We start from the raw sequence: 18,116 nt of genomic DNA, 5'->3' as shown, positions 1-18,116 counted from the left end.
TGCCACCAAACTAACCACTCCTAGCCGTCTCTCGCCATCACAATCTTCCTCTTGACTGCTTCGAACCTGCCATACTGTCGATGCAGAGCGAGTTCGACTCCTTGATCCAACCGAACGCGCACTGCGCCTGCTGCGGCTGAGATGGGTAATTCTCAGGGCAAGCTGTCTTCGCCAGATTATCCAGGTATCGTCCTCAACACCGTCCATTCCATTGTCCCTTGCTTTGCATCCTTGCTGACTCCTGACCGGCCGCGTAGTCAACTTGAACCAATTCAGATTACTGCGCGTGGTGGGAAAAGGCGCCTTTGGAAAAGTCCGCATCGTCGAGCGGAAGGATACCGGTCTCACTTTTGCGTTGAAATATATCAGAAAAGATGAGGGTACGGCGTCTTCTTTACCTGCCTTCTTGGATACACCACTCATTATTATCTTCAACTAGTTGTCCGGTCGGAGAGTGTGCGGAATATCATCCGCGAACGGCGCATGCTCGAACATCTCAATCATCCATTTCTCTGCAATTTGAGATACAGCTTTCAAGACATGGAATACATGTACGTCTGCACAGCATGGACACTTCGTTTCGTTTGCCATTACGGGCCCCTGACTGACAGCTGTTAGATACCTTGTCGTCGACCTTATGAATGGCGGTGACCTACGATTCCACATATCCAGAAAATGCTTCACAGAAGAGGCCGTCCGGTTCTGGATGTCTGAACTTGCCTGCGCCCTACACTACATTCATGGCCAAGGCATCGTACATCGAGATGTCAAGCCGGATAACATATTGCTCGACTCGGAAGGACATGTTCATCTCGCTGATTTTGTAAGACAGCATACTTCACCTCCCAACGTAGCCATCTCGCTCCTAACTCTCAAGTAGAATGTCGCGTCCGACTTCAAACCATCGAAACCCCTCACAAGCAGATCAGGCACAATGGCATATCTTGCCCCAGAAGTCTTCCAAGGCGGCGGATACATATCCAATGTCGATTGGTGGTCGCTCGGTGTCACATTCTATGAATGCATATACAACAAACGACCGTTTGAGGGCCGTAGCCACAACGCCCTGAGCGAAGCCATCATGCGCTCTCAACCAAAATACTTCGTCACCAACCCTGCCGTTACCGTCCCCTGTCTCCACGCTCTCAGTGCCTTGCTGGAAAAGGACCCGGCTAAACGTATTGGTGCCATGAGCTTCGAATCGTTCCAGTTCCACCCGTTCTTCGCCGAGATAGACTTCGAAGCTCTCCAGAATAAGGAGATTGAGCCCGTCTTCGTCCCGTCGAGCGACAAGACCAACTTCGATGCAACATATGATCTGGAAGAGCTGCTCCTTGAAGAAGCGCCACTCGAAGCGCGCGCTCGCCGTCAGAAACCCCGAGCAGAACTCAAGGACGATGCCACAGCCAAGGAAATTCGCGAAGAGGAGCTCCACCGTATCATAGAGACCATGTTTGAACCCTTCGACTACACGACGATGAATTACGAAACCACAGCAGCCGCTGCCATCGCCGCCTCCGGAAACCCAGAAGACTGCCTTACACTGACGACCTCGCCGAGCCACAGACGCCGTCGCCGTAACCATGACTCCCAGGGCCAATCGGACTCTTCTTCCCGGACAGACAGATCAATCCGAACAGACAAGTCAATCAGAACAGAAAAGTCCTACAAGTCCAACACCTCTGACCATATCCATGCCCACGGCAACCTACAAAATGACAGCGTCAATCCTGGCTCCCCATCCTCCGACCGCGGCGGTGCCCTCTCCCGCTCACCACCAACCCAGAATCCTCCGGCCCCTCCCTCTCTACCTTCCCAACGCCATGCCAACCGCTCCCACACCATCAACTCGACAACACAGGGCCATCCGCAGTACCCTCCTCCCCCACCGCCCGCAGCCCCGACATCGCAGCCACAAGCCCGCGGTGCAACTCGCAACCGCAGCAAATCAGGCGGTGTCCAGATGGTCCTCGAAGAGACAGGTAGTTGGTCCGGATTAGCTGATCAGACTCCCACTGGAGATGCACTTGCTAATTGCAGCGGTATGGGTGGGAACGGCCTTCAAAACAGCGGAACTGCAGCCGGGGGCCCCGGTACCGGCACAGGTGGGATGTTTTCATTCCTCAGCCGCAAGAAGGGGAGAGAAAGAAGCCCAAAACCGTCCGAACGTGGAGTGCTGGGCAAAGAAGGCGCGCGAGTTGTTATTTCCGGTTGATCACGGATGGCATACGACTAGACACAGCATACAGTGAATAGCGTGAGGATACGATGCGATGGTTCTCTTACTTTCTCCCCCCTCCCCCTTTCGTCTCCCCCCTTTTTTTCTACATATAATACTCCCTCTTCTACTCTGTTACTTTTTTTTTCACTTACCCCATAGACGGACTACTGGTTGGCGTTTTCTTTTCTCTTCTCTGCCATACTTCGCAGTGCGTTGCTCCGCTGGCGTTGGATCATTGATACCTCCCGTTTTCTCCTCTATTGATGCCTACTATCTCGGTTCGAGAGCTAATACACCTGCCCATCCAGGCTGTCTATCCATGTACTTGTCCATCTACGTGGGATGTTTTCTTTTTCTTTTTCTTTTCTCTTTTTGTTTGACTTGATTCAATTGGGAGCATTAGTCTGTTTTTCTTTTTTTGCTTTGCGTTCATTTTATTTGATTTGATTCCCTTTCATCTGCGATGCTATGCGTAATGCTTGTGCTGTGCTTGTGCATTTGTGAGCTGGGCCTTGTTTTTCTTTTCTTTTCTTTTCTTTCCTACCTTGTGCTCTATGCTGCTTCCTCTTTTCCTTGATAAATGGATATGGACATGGCTGTGGTTTGTTTTATGCGGCCTACATACGTGTCTACATACTTAGTTACTTACTCTACCTACATACCTACCTGACGATAGCGATAGCCATAGCGAGACTGATATACTATGGATAATATCTCCACCCTCATCCCTATACTTATTCTACCAAAGCCTCAAGTTGAGTCGTATCTATCTGGACAATAGGATGTCTATCTCCCTGCCTATACTCCTATACTCGCCCCTTAAGACTTTTTATATCTGGTCAGTGGCTCGGGTACCTGTTCCGCCTGCTACCCGTGGTTTATATCCAGGAACAAAACCAGCAACCGCCGAGATCGAGTGCCAAGCCCCGAAACATGCTGAATTCTAACATGTAAACAACCGGCCAGGAGACAACAAAGTACAGAGCGCAACCGCCAACAGCTACGTTAACGACACCTAGCAGATTTATCGAGCAGTTGGTTTATGTTACAGGTTATCGCCTACCTACCTGCTCTTTTTACTTTAATTTATTCCCACGAAGTTTCCACGCGCCACGACTTATGCGACAGCTATAACTACAACCGTTGCCCTCTCTCTGACTTATTCTACCAACTCCATCTAAACGTCAATTTAAGCCGGTCTGATTTTCTCGTCCGTTCATGAGCGGCTCGCGCCGTCCGCCGCATCGGTCTCGAGACCGCGACCACGGCAGACACCGAGGCGACGATGACGACGAACCCAGCTACGATTATAGCTACGATCACGATAACAACGATGACCACGATCGTTCTAATGCGCGGCGACGGGAAAGTAGAGTGAGAGAGAGTAGGACAAGAAGAAGCGGGTACCGTGGTGTTCACGGCGAGGAGGATGCTGTCATTACCCCGAACGAGGACGATGATGTGTTTGATGATAGAAAGAATAGACGGAGGAGAGACCATCGTCGGTCGAGGGACAGACGGGCACAAGCACATGAGGACCATGACGGTGAAGATAGCTACGGCGAACCCGTGTCAGAGAGTGAGGTGATTGTCGTTGATTCACGGCCAACGTTCTCGCGGCCGCCAAACGTTAAGCCTGCACGAGTCGAACGGCGAGAAAGGGATCGAGAAAGGGACCGAGAAAGAGACCGGGATAAAAATGCGTACTACCCTAGTCCCAGGGGAGGACATAAAGCAAAAGAGTCGCCCGCCACCTCACCTATCAAGAAACGGGACCGCGAACGGGACCGTGAGGGACATAATAGACACCGGCCCAGGAGGGATAGCACAGCTGATGAAGACGGTGACGGACGGTTAAGAGGTCGGAGGAGGAGAGATCATGACAGTGGTCAAGAACGGGAACACCGGGGTACAGGAGCGACAGGCCGACGTGAGAGGCGAGAGAAACACACCAGCAACGACTCGGCGAATAGCGCAACGGTGCTACTCAGTTCTAATGCGCTTGCGCAACTTGATCAACTAAACCGGAAGACTGACCAGGAGACTAAGAAGAAGGTCCGCAAGGAGGAAGAAAATCAACATAAAAAGGAGAAAAAGGAGAAAAAGGAGAAAAAGAAGAGATATATCTTTGAGAGCGGATTTGTTGGAGATAGTGTCCGCGGGAACAAGGATAGGGATGGGGAGAAAGGGTGGGAGAGCTCAGGGGACTTGAAAAGGAAAAAGAAGAGAGAGAAGGACAGGGAAAAGGAGAAGAGGAGACTTGTTTCTGGTGCTTACTTGGAGGAAGGTAGGAGTCCTGAATTAAGGACCAGAGGTGGTGGGAGGTCTCATGGAGAAAAACGTCGTGGAGGAAGAAGAGGCGGCGGAGGTGATGATGATGATTATGACGACGGCGACGATGATGATACCAGTGATGGCGGTGGCTGGTTTAAGAATTGGAGCAAGAAGAAGAAGATCCTTGTTGCATTGGGCATATGTATTCCTCTGCTCGTGATTATCATAGCCGTCGCAGTCGTGGTATCGAAGAAGAATGGCGACGGCGGTACTCACCCAGACGGCCCTGTAACCACTGGCCCGTCACATAGTGAGCTCGACGGGATAAGTCCGGATAGTATACCAGTATGTTTCTCCCTGCCCCCTTGGTTTCTTTTAAGTACAGCGCTAATATATATCACAGCCCGAGGCGAAAGGCACCCACCTTGATCCGTTTACATGGTACGACACGGCTGATTTCAACGTCACCTATACTGACGAGACAGTCGGCGGCCTACCTATCATGGGCCTAAATTCAACCTGGGACGACTCAGCGCAAGCAAACAAGAATGTTCCAGCCCTCAGCAAGGGGTTCCCCTACGGCAAACAGCCCGTCCGAGGCGTTAATGTCGGCGGCTGGCTCTCCATGGAACCGTTTATCACACCGTCGTTCTTCCAGAGATACTCCGCGCGAGACGAAGTCGTGGATGAATATACCCTTACCAAACGCTTGGGCAATGCTGGCAAATCTACTATAGAAAAGCACTACGCGACCTTCATCAACGAACAATCCTTCAAAGAGATAAGGGATGCAGGGTTTGACCATGTTCGAATTCCTTATGGCTACTGGGTAGCTACAACCTACGATGGTGACCCCTATTTTGCCAAGATGGGCTGGCGATATCTTCTACGGGCTATTGAATATTGCAGGAAATTCGGCCTGCGCGTCAACCTTGACCTCCATGGTGTCCCAGGCAGCCAGAATGGATGGAACCACTCTGGCCGTCAGGGTGAGATAAAGTGGCTTAACGGCGATGATGGGGCTAAATGGGGCCAACGAGCACTTGATCTCCATGATCAGCTGTCGAAGTTCTTCGCTCAACCTCGATATAAGAATGTGATTGCTCTGTACGGCCTCGCGAACGAGCCAATGATGTTGAAGTTGGAGATCGAACCTGTTATCGACTGGACAACTAAGGCTGCTGATATCGTGAGTGGAAACGGAATGAAGCAGAAGATTGTCTTTGGAGATGGTTTCTTAAAGCTATCCAAGTGGTCAAATATATTGCAAAGCACGGGGCATGACATGGTGCTAGACACCCACCAGTACACTATCTTTAACGCCGATCTAATCAAGTTGAAGCACAAGGAGAAGTTGAAATTCGTATGTGACGGATGGGTCGATTTGATCAGCAACAGCAACACGAAAGGAACAGGGTAAGTTAGACCATCATCCTGCCCACTTTTTTTTTATCAGTTCTCATGCTAACTTTACATAGATGGGGTCCAACTATTTGTGGCGAGTGGTCCCAGGCCGATACAGATTGTACCCTCTACATCAACAGCGTCGGCGTTGGAGCTCGCTGGACTGGCAACATGGACAAAAACCCCATTGGTGGTGACCCAGTGCTCACCCCGTCATGTCCCAGTGGGAAACAATGCTCCTGCGACGCAGCGAATGCCGACCCAGCGCAATATTCAGACTCCTATAAGAAATGGCTAAAGCTGTATGCTGAAGCTCAGATCTTTGCATTCGAAAAGGGCTGGGGATGGTTCTATTGGACTTGGGACAGCGAGTCGGCTGCCCAGTGGAGTTGGAAAAAAGGGATGGCCGCAGGTATTCTGCCGAGTAAAGCATATGAACCGGAGTTCAAGTGTGGAGATATTCCTGATTTTGGCGATTTGCCTGAAAACTATTGATCATATCTGTGGACATTTGGACGACTCGACTTCTTTGGTTTTGGATATTGGAGTTTTCATCTGGCTGGTTTATAGGAGCATACGTGTATGTCTTTATGTTTAATGTATTATTTAACAGGTAGAGATAACCCTCGAGAAACGGGGTGGGAATTGCCCAAGGTTGTGCTTTATATCGATGTTTTATACGTGTAGAAAGGAGGCCTAAAAGGAGTGATTATATTAGCCTGGAGTTGACGGTATAAAACTGGATGTTTAATTCAATAACTGAAGAATGTACTATACGTACCTAGTAGTTATATAGCGGCGTATCAGTCAACCGATTACCAAAGGTGACTATCCTTTAGTTGTTATAGATGGAAGAGACTTCAAAAAGTTCTGTTCTCACTTCTATTCTTCCAAAATGTATGCCACTATCCGCGTGGGTGCCTGCAAGCAACATAAACGTGTAATTAGTACTGCTTTTATAAGCCACGGTAACTCACAATATTCCGTTTTTATAGAGGCCGTCTTCTCAAGAACCAGCTTAGTATCTTGTTAGCTATGAACGATAGATTAGCTGGACGTTGAAAGAACATGGGAATGATAATAATCACGGCCGTCAGTGAATGTATTCTGAGACAACTATTGCTAGTATATTTCCCGAACTGGCCCCGGGGGAAAGTTCCCGGACGAGGATATTGCTTGCCTCCTGGGGGTGGCTGTGAAAAGAAATTCTTGTCGAAATGACAAATTAAAATCAGAACAGTTAGCCGGCCCAGGGCTAGGAAGAGTGAGATTCTTAATACTAAGGCCATACCCTGACAGCTCCCATGGGCCAGGGTTGAAAGGCAGAATTAGCCCGACGGACTTCGCAGTAGCAGAGACCTCGCCGCATAAGCCCAAGGCTGTACTGCTGATAATGACCAATTACCCTCTGGAATGAGATGATATCATCAAGATAGTGGGCCCCATCACAGAAATACAAAATATTGGTCAGAATATTGAAACTCCCATGTGATAACCCCTCAATAGGCAGTCCGTCAGTGTAATATCACCCTGCCGCTGTATCTCGGGGTAGCCCCTATTGGGTTATTCCGGTTGAATGGTTACTTAGCTTCATACACTCTAGTAAATGGGTAGGCGCAGCAATATGCAGCGTGGAAGCTGGATTCCGGATTCACAACTCAGAAGGGGGTATTGCCGCACTAATCTAGGTGTCCATATATTGGATAATCACTTTCGAAATGTGACAAAAATATACTTGAGGGATGAAGTTATTGTTTAGCGTGGGGGATGAAATGTGGTCGACGAGCCACTAATTCTGCTATAAGCGGCCATATCCGCTAGCACCTCTGCGGTTGTCAATGAATTAAGGGGAGCTAAGACGAGAGGGGTTAATCAAGCAGCTTAGAAATTGCTTTGCAATGCCATGACAGGATATATGAGTCTATATCGTTCTCGGGCGTGCCGTGCATAGCCTTTCCTGGTGAAAAATGGTCTGGATGATGTCATTGGGTCTCTAAGAAGATTCTAGGCAGAGAGGGATTAAACCTCCCCAGTCACATCGTGCATGGAGGTGAATGGCACATCCCCGATGGCAAAAGGAAAAAAGCAAAATGTAAGTCCAAGAGCTGGTTGAGCCCGGAGGTATTGCTGCCATGAAAGACGGACGTCTGCACGCAACCCGTTCATCTTTTCAAGGCTAAATTACCGAGGAGCAGTGGTATAGGGCCGGTGGCCGAGGTGCATATTTGAGCACTGTTGCCTAGAGTGAAATACCACATGAGCATGCCTGAACGTCGGAACCCTGTGGCCCTCGGCGCTAACATTGCAAATCTCAACACTGGCGATTCTGGCTGCATGGATACGGTGGTATGGTGTGGTGGGGAGGGAAAGGACAAGCACACCTGGCCGGATATAACACGGCGTAGGCCATGATTTTCCGTTGAATATGGATTTTATCCACCTATCAGATGGATGTCTAGGCACCCAGTGGCAATTATCATGCACGGGTAGATCGAGCTTTCGAGTCCTATGCGATGAACGGAGGCCGCCGCAATGCAAGGCAGGATCCCACCAGCGGAGCAAACTAGACATTGATAGATCGTCCCACGGGATGATACGCTGCAACGGCATAACCATACTGGAGCGAAGCAGGCTTAAAGTGTCGTCGGCATCATTTCACAAAGACTTGCAAAACCAGCACACCGAGACGGCCACTCCCCATGGCATGCAGCTAGAGAGATTTTTTTTTTTTTCACTAGGGGGCAAACGCGAAGTTTGTCAGGGAAGCGTCCAAGATGAATCCTCCAAAACCATATCCGTACCCTTATCGAAGCAGCAGTATGGGTATTCCACGGCCTGTATGACCGGATCTCGATAGTCTCGTCCGGGGGGAGATGTATGGCCATCCGTTGGACACGAGAGAAGGGCTCCTGGACGGGAGACCATGAGAACGAGGCGCAAGCGCGAGGGCAATCCACCGTCAGAGAAGACCCCCAAACCCGTCCAGCTGGCTCAGACGAACCCCTCTGCAGCGCTGTCGCAGGACGGAGGCCCGTCGACGTCTTCTCTGGCCAGCGTTGTCCGGCGACGTCGAAGTTGGCGCTTAGAGACAGCCAGAAATAGCAGTCTGGTCATGTGACCGTATCATTGTCTCAGGCCAAAATAGAACCTGGAACGACAACTTCGACACAGCCATGGACGAAACCCAGCGCGAACAAGATGTTAGAGCGTGAGCGCGTTGCCCCTGACATCCAACAAGCGAGGGATCAGGCTCGAGCGAGACACTATGCCGTTCGCGGTAAGCTCAGGCTCATCTCAGCTGGAGCAGTCCTGGAGAGCAGAGGCGGTGCAGGACGGGAGCAGACTCAGGGGGCCATCACCAGCCTCGCTGCTCGTTTTCCCCAAGCGTGTGGCTCGAGCCTGGGGCTTGAGACTCGGACTGACAGGTCTGCTTCCCTGTTCCCCGGTGGATATGGGCTTTGGGACTGAGGGCTCGGGTAACCAACTGGGCTAACTATCACCAGCCTCATCCATCGCGAGATGTGGCTTCAACGCTAAACGAAAAGAAAACATCCGAATCTCCATGAGCCTCATGCTCGGGCGTGGCTATAAGCGAGTTCGCGAAATGCATCTGCAACGGAGTGACTCAAAGGGCAGATTTTGCGCTGCCTGGTCACCAACCCTAAAAAACATGAGTGGTCATCTGGACGAGGGGGACGCAATCTGATGAATAGAGGAGACTACTCCTGCGGCTGTTATTGGGCAATGCACACACATTTCCATGCATCAAATGGAAAGACAGAGAAATCCCTGGCTTTAGCCGAATATCAGTGTGTCATCGTGCCATCTACTATCTCACGTAGAGTCTTGATAGTGACGTCAACTTCTTTTATCTCGATACGGAGCACTGGACATGGGGAAGCCAGAAGGGACGTTTACTACTCCGTACCGATAACGGATATTGGAGGTACAACAGTCCAACATATTCAAAGTTCGGGGAAAAATCCGCCTTGGAGAGGGACAGAGACTCGATTGCATCACCGATCTTATCACGGCGGCGATCAAAGATGACATGACCCCCCTTCGAGGAACTATCCGTGGCAGTAAGCAGCCTAGATGGCAGCAAGTCGAAAAGCAACACCCATCGGCGCCTGCTTTTAGTCTAGTGTCCATGCAATGGAATGTTCCGCCTTGCATATCCCAGCTGCTGCGCACATCCCGGGGTGCACTTTGGGGTGCGTGAGGGTGTGAGGGTTTAGGCATCCGCCTTTCAAACTCGGTCTATTATCGTTAGTAATAATAGGCACCAGCATGAGGAGCTCCAACTATTGGCTAAGCCTCACTCCGCAGGGCAGCTATTGGCCTAAATGTTGCTTGCAAGCTGCACCTGCGATCTCGTAAATAGGGTTGCCCAGCGCGGATACTTACAGCAGGCTTAGCTCAAAAGTCTAAACGGGTCTGAGCTTCCTGGTGGGTGCATATCTACTTGCTCCTTGACCTGGGGCATAAATAAGCCTGCCATATCCCCCTCCCTGATATCATATTACTTTCCTCATCATCCAGCAATCAGATACACTCTTCATTTGACATCACCTCCCGGTCGTCAGATCAAGCCAGCTACTATCAACATCAAAATCAGTTTACACACCAGCACAATGCCTTCGTTCACCCCTACACAAGGTCGGCCAACAATCCTTAGCCACAGCCGCCTACCCCTCAGTCAGGAATACCATGTCATGGACAGGTATGCAGGACACGCTACCCGATGCAAAGTCTGCGCAAACCCAATAGAGGCCATCTCACGGGGTGGAAGCCTCTGTGACCGCGGAATTCGCCATGCACACAACTTCATCCTATGCATCCGGAGCCGTGAAGGAAGAGCCTATGCCGCTGCAGACATTGAGTTTACACCCAAGGAAATCGAGATCCCACCTCAGTTTTCCATCATCGACGACCTCCTACGAGCACTTGACCTCGGCCTCCTTGCAAAGCTCCAAAAGCCACAGCCAGTGGTTGTCAATATTTCCGATGAATCGCGCAACTCTCGGCCGGAGAATGCACCACCAAGTCCTGTGTCTCCATCTACTTCACTACCCGAACGTGCCAGCCGTACTATAGTGGTTAACCCCTCGCGCAAGGCTAAGGAGTCATCTCACGACGACCTCTCCTTCACTCGCCGCGGCACTCTCTACCCCAGCGAAGACCGAAACCAACTCGTTACCCGTACATACCACTCCACCTCCACCCCGGGAGTCAGAGTTCCATCCACCTATCTACTATGAAGGGCAACGCTCAAGAACCAAGCGGGCGAGAATAAAAATAACCCGCTAGCGAACCAGCAAAGCACATCAACAGACCAATCAACTTAGTCGATTCTAGGCGAAATCCAGCGGAGGATTCGCCCTCAGGACACCCCAATGCAGTCACTGTCCCGCCAACCAAGAGGACGGAACTTTACAGAGGATCCGATATACGGCTTCGTGGTGCCCTCAGCACGCCCCATAGTGCACTATCACTTCACGCCCCAGAGTACATTTGTTTACAAGCCTAAGGTGGCACTAAATACGGCCACAAGCCCCACCTGTGACTGGCTTACTCCCGTTCTATTTTCATCTATTTCAGGAGATAGTCACAGGGATGGCAAATGTGAGAGTGGGGGATGCCCTTTCCCGCGTGCTCTTATAGTTATCCGGTTGTTAACAGAACGGAGGATGTATAATAGAGCTCTCTCGCGGGGGCTTTTTTTTTTTTTTTTTTTTTTTGTGCGTATGTATCGAGTATTACTATGTACTAGAATCTGATTCTCGCTATGGTTGCTACAGTGTATACTATCCTTTTCTTATTAAATAAAAAGAAACCAAATTTATGCGCACTCTCCGCTTCCATCTTATCCATTTCTTCTCTAGTGTCCCACTTATAATCAGGCCCATTAACTACCTTGCGCCAATGATAATAGGACTAAATCTTGCTCTCTCTGAGCCATGCCTTTAGTTTTTCTAATGCCCTGAATCGCTCAGATATCTTGTTCTACTCATGTTAGAATAAAAAGGGCCGTGTCTATAATGACATAGCTGAGAATCTTTTTGTAGGCTTACCTTCTCTTCAAAGCTCATTTCAGCGTATGTGCGGCCCTGATACTCAAAGATTGGATCAAATGCTAAAAGTTACAGCACATCTCAGCTTCTTTTCAAAAGGTTCATCTCCATCCAAAATGCGCGGGACTAACCAAAACCGCCTTCACCTCCCTTAGGCACAATCAACCCTTCTGTACAGCCCTGGAAAAGGAGAGGCTCCGCGCCAGGGCCAGCGGAGAACGCATACGTACAAACAGCCCTAGCACACTTGTTCTCATATGCCGCCAACAAGTTGTATAACCCGTCATTTCCTAGATTAGTATAGAACTGTCTTCTGGTGTATTGAGAAATCACAAGGTAAGCACTTGAACATCACTCCAATGTGATGCTAGCTCGACGCACATGTATGGCCCTGGTAAACCACCTAATGCATCAAACTCCAATGCACTATCCTCTGTCAGGACGGGGTCGCCAACCTAGACAGCATGGTTTATTTAGACCTCATGCATACATTACACTATCTATTACTAGAGACAATCAGTTCAGACCGCGATGGCTGCTTTCTGGCATTTGTCCCGCGCGATCTCTTCCAACAAGCCCTGGATTTCCGGAACGTCCACGGATTGGTTAGTGAGCCTGACCGAATCGCCCAGTATTGCTTTGGCTTTGGCCAGTTTGTTTATGTTTCCAGTGATAAAGTTAAGGACCTTGGGCTGAGAGGGAGACGTCCTTTTGCTCACGGGTGGTGAAAGGGGTTGTTGAGTAGGAGGTTCAAAATGACTCGTTTGGCTATATTGCTGCCTGTCTTGGATAATTCTAACTCATATCCCAGAGGCGGCCAATCAACCTTCTTAGATACTTGGATTTGCCCTTGGAACAAGGGATAAAATATGTGGCATTTATAGAAGCGTTGATAAGGAATTGCGGAATAGGGAACCCTCATAATTCTTTATTTTACATGATTTATTTGGAAGTGAAAGTTGAATACTGACATTAAACGTTCACGTCGAGTATTGAAATAACAATAAGAAACGATAATTCATCCTGACTACGTCAACAATTTGTGAAGCGACGGTTCGGTCTCGAAATGCTGTCGGTATTTCAATTCATCAGGCAGTATGGCAGAAGGCTCGAATGTGCAGGGAGAGGACCAGGTTGCATGGTTCCATAGACTCGAATCTAAATTTTGGCAAGCTCCAAGATTTTCCCATAGCGTACTGCGCATTAGGGCGTGGCCGGGCATATGTTTTAAATAAGAGACACTAAGTTCTCTCTCCGATGAAGAATAAGGACACCGGTAGCATACATGCAATCCGTCGAATACTTGCAATTTGTCCCCGTACCCATTGATTTTGGGGAATATATGATTGCTCCGCTTGGTGCATTTCCACAGCGCTGTACTTGTGGACCGATTAATCTTGTATACAATCCATGTATCTTGCTTTAGCACCAAGTCGTTACGAATGAGCTTGATATCAAAATTCCAGCCAATGTCAATCTCGTACGTCGATGAGGTGAAAGTATGGTTATATATAACCTTGGCCGCACACCGCCCATGAGTAGGACCGAATCGATAATGGTTCATAACCTCTTTAGCCTGCCTATATGTTAAATGCGGCTTCCTTGGCCATTTAGAGGATCCTAAGAAGTGAATTCCACTTTCTGTATCACACCCGTATGGCCTCAGCTTGGGCGGTAGTCTGCATCGACGGTGGAATTTCTCGCAACGATAGCAGAGAACATGCTTGGGAAATTCAACCTCTAATCTCTCCAGAAGGTTTATCCGACCCTTAGGCGAATCATATAGCTTGTAGAGGATATTTTGGCCTCCAGCAGCCTGCCAGATGGCCTTGCAACTGAGCGTAAATGCAGCAGCATCGACAGGAGGAAGCGTAGAAACAATGCAGTTCACTGCGTCATCATTAAGAGAGTATATTGGGGATCGATCCTCTAGGGGCAGAGGTTTGTCGACAGGTCGATAGTACCAGGGCCAGAGCAGGTACGCGACCTTGCGTTTGACAAGATTAAACCACGCCATGGTGGCATCTTCGCCCTTCTGTGGCAGATGAATCAAGCCCATTTTTATAACATAGGTGGCTACTAGAATAAAGGCTCCAACGAGGCCGCAAAGAACCGATGCCACCTTTATGTTACCCTCATGCATGGCGATGACGTACTCAAGGCTCGTTCCTCAAAAAAAAAAAAAAAAAATATTGTGTATAATTCCGAGGCTTTGATTCAAGCTGATAATTGCTGAAACGTAGTTTGCGCGTAATATAAAATGGAAGACGTGGGGAGCCAAATATTTTTCCGGTTGGAGAAAGAAACAAATCCTGGAGAATTGTGGAATATCTGCAATTTATAGCCAGCCGACGAGAGCTATGACGAGTAAAATAATATGTTCATTCCATGGATATGATAGGCATCCCACGGGTATGGTCAAGTAGTTGACGTCATTAGTTGGTTTCCCAAAACTGAAGTTAATGGCTGGCTTCCTTTGCCAGGTCGCTATATAAAACTTAGGGGTTCCTGAAGTTCTTTGAAGCGGTCCCTGTGCTTGAACGAGCATCAATAACTTACCATTATGATCTCACGAGCAGGCAAGCCAAACCCACTGCATCGAGGGCTAATGATGAAGAACCATATTCCGGTGTAGTGTTAGACCCATGGGACACGATGCCTGCGTTCCCGCGGTTTCACCGGATGATGGTGGCAGCGAGCCGTACCGGAGGACGGAAGCATAGGCAATCCTGGCATGCTGTGCAAATATCCTGTGGGGCTTCGAGCTTGATGCTTACTGAAGTAGTGATCGTGGTGGTTATCGTCCCTGGAGGTGGTTGTTTGTTGAGAAGTTGAAGAGAAAAAGGAGGCTGTTCTCACGTGACAGTGGCTCTTCCAGCAAAACTTCAGCTATAAAAGTAACAATTTACGAGCAAACAGAAGACGTGGCCGTTTTGCAGAATGGTGAAATCAAGTACGACGGTAAGCCGAGGAGCTGAATTAGTTGCAAGGACAAGCTGCCTTATCTGACATAACGGTCTTCAAGGGAGTTTTAATGAGAACCTCAGTGTTGTTTCTTCAGGAGACCTATATCCTATACCCATTTTCTACTAGCTAGATACCCCGGAGATTTACCATGTCGCACCCAGACTCGGTATTCTCTCCAGGCTTTGTCAAAATGAGCTTCCATACCATCTCACCGTGGCCTGTTTATACATCTATCGCCGATGGACAGGAGAAGCGAAGTGGTTGCCCCCACCCCCGTGACTCCCGGATCTAGAAAACATCGACCTCGTCCCTCTCGACTACATCTCATAGACATTAACCCCAAGCACCATGGCTGACGCCACTACGCACGACGATGGGCTCTCTCCTGCCTCAAAGAAGATACTCAAAGAGTGCACCATTGAGATGCCGACAGCTCTAGTCAAGGATAGCCGCGTTTCCTTTGTTGCGAGACCACCTAGCTCCGGCGAGCATAATCCTGGATTTCATTTTGCAAGGCCTACCCTTCCGAGGAGAGCCTTCACATCCCATCCGCAGGCCAGATGTGCTCAAACAGCCACGGAGAGGACGACAAACCAGCCTTCTAGGTATAGAGCTCCCTTCCATGCCGACTGGCTTGTATACTGACGTTTGTCTAGCCAAGAGGATAAAGAGGCGGTGCAACTGCCAGATGTGATGCCCCGAGATGAAACAGCCGTGGAAGAGGATATCAGCCACGAGGACAGAGAGAAAACCAAGTCACCAGAACGAGCCAGAACCACTTCCATTCTCCCAGAGATAGAGATATCCAGAGAATCAGTCCTGGAACCACCGCAGCCTACTGAGGATAACCTTTCTGCCATTGCACCTAAGAATACCGAAGATACCCTCCCTGTTGATACCCTGCAGCCCACTGAAGTTGACTTGTTCAAGTTGCTAATGCACAGGCTGAAGAAAAGGGAAGAGGCCGAGGCCGCTGCATCCAAGCTGAGGGATGAGTTGAAGGCAAGTCTTCATGAAGCAGATAGGAATAATAAGCTTCTCAAGCTCCAATTTCACGAATTGGAGGAAAAATACAGAGAGCAACAAGTGGGGAAAGCCGCCCAGAACCAGGCAGTGGAGCGTTGGAAGACAAAGTTTGGGAAGATACGGGGACTAATGGCTGGGATTGCTGATCACCAGGAGAGGCTTCTCAGGAATTGCCGGTTGATTCGAAAGGAGCAAGTCTCACTAAACGTCGAGAGGGACCAAATTCACGATAGCCTCAACTATCTTACCGAGAGCTCAAAGGGGATAGGGAAAAATATAAGCCAATATAAAGCGCAACTAACCGGCGTCATCCACCAGTTTACCGCAGAAGAAGATGCCCTCAACGTCCTTTTGCAATCGAAAGAATCTAAGCTGAAAGATATGGAGCGGACCTTGGAGGAAATGAACCGAGCCATGGAAGACGCTAAGGCCCAGGCCTGTAGAGCTGACTCGGAAAGGTTAACGCTTGAGCTGAGCTCTAAGGAGATGGAAAAAAGAATTAGAGAAGAACTCTCCAGAGCCAGCTTGATGTCCAAGGACCAAGACCGCGCTAGGTTCGAGCAAGAAAAGCATACGCTCATGCGAGAGAAGCAGTCAGCTGAAGGGAATGTCGTTAAGGTGAAGAAGGAGCTAGAGGCGGCGCAAGCTAACTTGGTAAGTATATGGAGGGACACCTTATCCTTCGTTCTATTCTAACAGGTGCTACAGGCTGAAATCAGCGCAAATAATGCCAGCCTATTGGTCACGGTATGCTCTATCCTTTCTTTCCTCCGTTTTCCTTCTTTGAATAATAGCCATTGGTACTGACAAATATTCGAGCTTGACACCTACAAGAAGAAACTCGATATAGCGGAGAAGGAACACGAAGCAGTGGCATCTGCCCATGAGAAAGCGGTTTTAGCCCTGCGAGAGCATCGGGATCTACATACAACAGAGGAGAAAAATATCCAAGAGCAGCTCGTGGGTATCCAGAAAGAGAATTCAGCTTTGAAGCAGGAGAATGCAGCTATCCTTGCGGATAATGTGACCATTAACGCAGAGAAAGCAACTATCCAAAAAGATAATGCAGCTTTGGAGCAGGAAATTACGGCCATCAAGAAGGAAAAGGCGGCGTTGGAGCTGGAACATACAGCTATCCTGAAGGAGAATGGTGCCATTAAAGCCGAGAATACGGCTATCCAAAAAGAGAATGCGGTTATTAAGGCTGAGAACACGGCTATCCAAAAGGAGAACGCAGATGTCAAGGCCGAGAATGTCACCATCCAAGAGGAAAATAACAGACTCAAAGCTGGTAAACAGGATCGTGGATCTGAGGCTCCAGCCGAGTCCATCAACACCCCTAGTAACTCAAATGACGGACCAGTCAAAAAGGAGAAAGGAGAGGCTACGCTGAAAGGGATCTTGAAAGAAACGCAGCCGGTGACTGCTTCATCTGTCAAACGCACGGCACAATTCCATACCCCATCTAGAGATACAAAAAGGAAACGTTCGAGTATTGCTGCCACAGCCCCGAGGCGCCAGTCCCGCGTTTCTTCCAGGTTTTTCGACCCCCAGCCAACCCCAAGCCCATCACTGTCGGTGATCACAAGTCAACAAGACACGACGTGGACCGTCAATCAATCCGTGGATACGTTTATGACACAGTCTAGTGTTCAAAGCAGGAAGAGACGCAGAGGTACGAGGGGCCATGACGGCTTATCTTATGCGCGAAGATGCTAATTGTCGAACAGAAGACACGTTTAACAACAGATTTGGCCAAAAACATGTCTTCCAATGACGGTAGCCGGGTGACAATCATTTACACGAGAACTTCTGCATCTCTATTGATATGTTTACAAGAGAAATTATGGGCTAGTAGAAAATATTTATCTATACTTAAACGGAAACGTGAAACGTACTTTTAATTATGATATCGGGCCTATACATGGCCAATACTTTGCCAGTCTCATTCGCTCCCTGTAAACTCTATCATCCAGACGAGTGTTCAAGTTCCCTAAGGTAGTATTAGGAAAGGAAAGAAGTTGGAGTAATGTTTGAAAAGGCCCGCCTTGGTCGTAACCTCAACACCTTCACTGCCCTTTGTACGTGAAGAAATAAAGGAGTAATGTCAATAATATACACATCTGTTTATCGTTACAACGCCCGGTCTC

The 18,116-nt window shown here is 49.0% G+C and overlaps 4 protein-coding genes across 4 annotated transcripts; all 4 read left to right on the top strand.

The window, feature by feature from the left end:
* Window positions 1-141: 141 nt before the first annotated feature.
* Window positions 142-2,215, top strand: GIQ15_01853 (Serine/threonine/dual specificity protein kinase, catalytic domain; the record flags this gene model as incomplete). Its single annotated transcript, XM_033549270.1, has 5 exons — window positions 142-184; window positions 258-380; window positions 440-551; window positions 619-823; window positions 881-2,215. 5 exons carry the CDS (start codon window positions 142-144, stop codon window positions 2,213-2,215), a joined length of 1,818 nt encoding a protein of 605 aa, XP_033410221.1.
* A 1,224-nt stretch (window positions 2,216-3,439) lies between these two features.
* Window positions 3,440-6,394, top strand: GIQ15_01852 (beta-1,3-glucanase; the record flags this gene model as incomplete). The annotated part of the gene is made up of 4 exons (XM_033549269.1): window positions 3,440-4,508; window positions 4,725-4,840; window positions 4,899-5,911; window positions 5,974-6,394. The coding sequence occupies 4 exons, from the start codon at window positions 3,440-3,442 to the stop codon at window positions 6,392-6,394; spliced, it is 2,619 nt and encodes an 872-aa protein (XP_033410220.1).
* Window positions 6,395-10,533: 4,139 nt separating this feature from the next.
* GIQ15_01851 (uncharacterized protein) lies at window positions 10,534-11,160 on the top strand (the record flags this gene model as incomplete). Its single annotated transcript, XM_033549268.1, has 1 exon — window positions 10,534-11,160. The coding sequence occupies one exon, from the start codon at window positions 10,534-10,536 to the stop codon at window positions 11,158-11,160; it is 627 nt and encodes a 208-aa protein (XP_033410219.1).
* Window positions 11,161-15,288: 4,128 nt separating this feature from the next.
* On the top strand, window positions 15,289-17,743 carry GIQ15_01850 (uncharacterized protein; the record flags this gene model as incomplete). The annotated part of the gene is made up of 5 exons (XM_033549267.1): window positions 15,289-15,545; window positions 15,597-16,620; window positions 16,675-16,713; window positions 16,786-17,641; window positions 17,697-17,743. The coding sequence occupies 5 exons, from the start codon at window positions 15,289-15,291 to the stop codon at window positions 17,741-17,743; spliced, it is 2,223 nt and encodes a 740-aa protein (XP_033410218.1).
* Between the last annotated feature and the right edge of the window lie 373 nt (window positions 17,744-18,116).

This window comes from Arthroderma uncinatum (assembly GCF_011692745.1).
Source record: "Arthroderma uncinatum strain CBS 119779 chromosome Unknown scaffold1, whole genome shotgun sequence".
Classification (NCBI taxonomy): Eukaryota; Fungi; Ascomycota; class Eurotiomycetes; order Onygenales; family Arthrodermataceae; genus Arthroderma; species Arthroderma uncinatum.
Note: the sequence above shows the minus strand (reverse complement) of the source record. Positions and strands in the feature narration are given on the sequence as shown.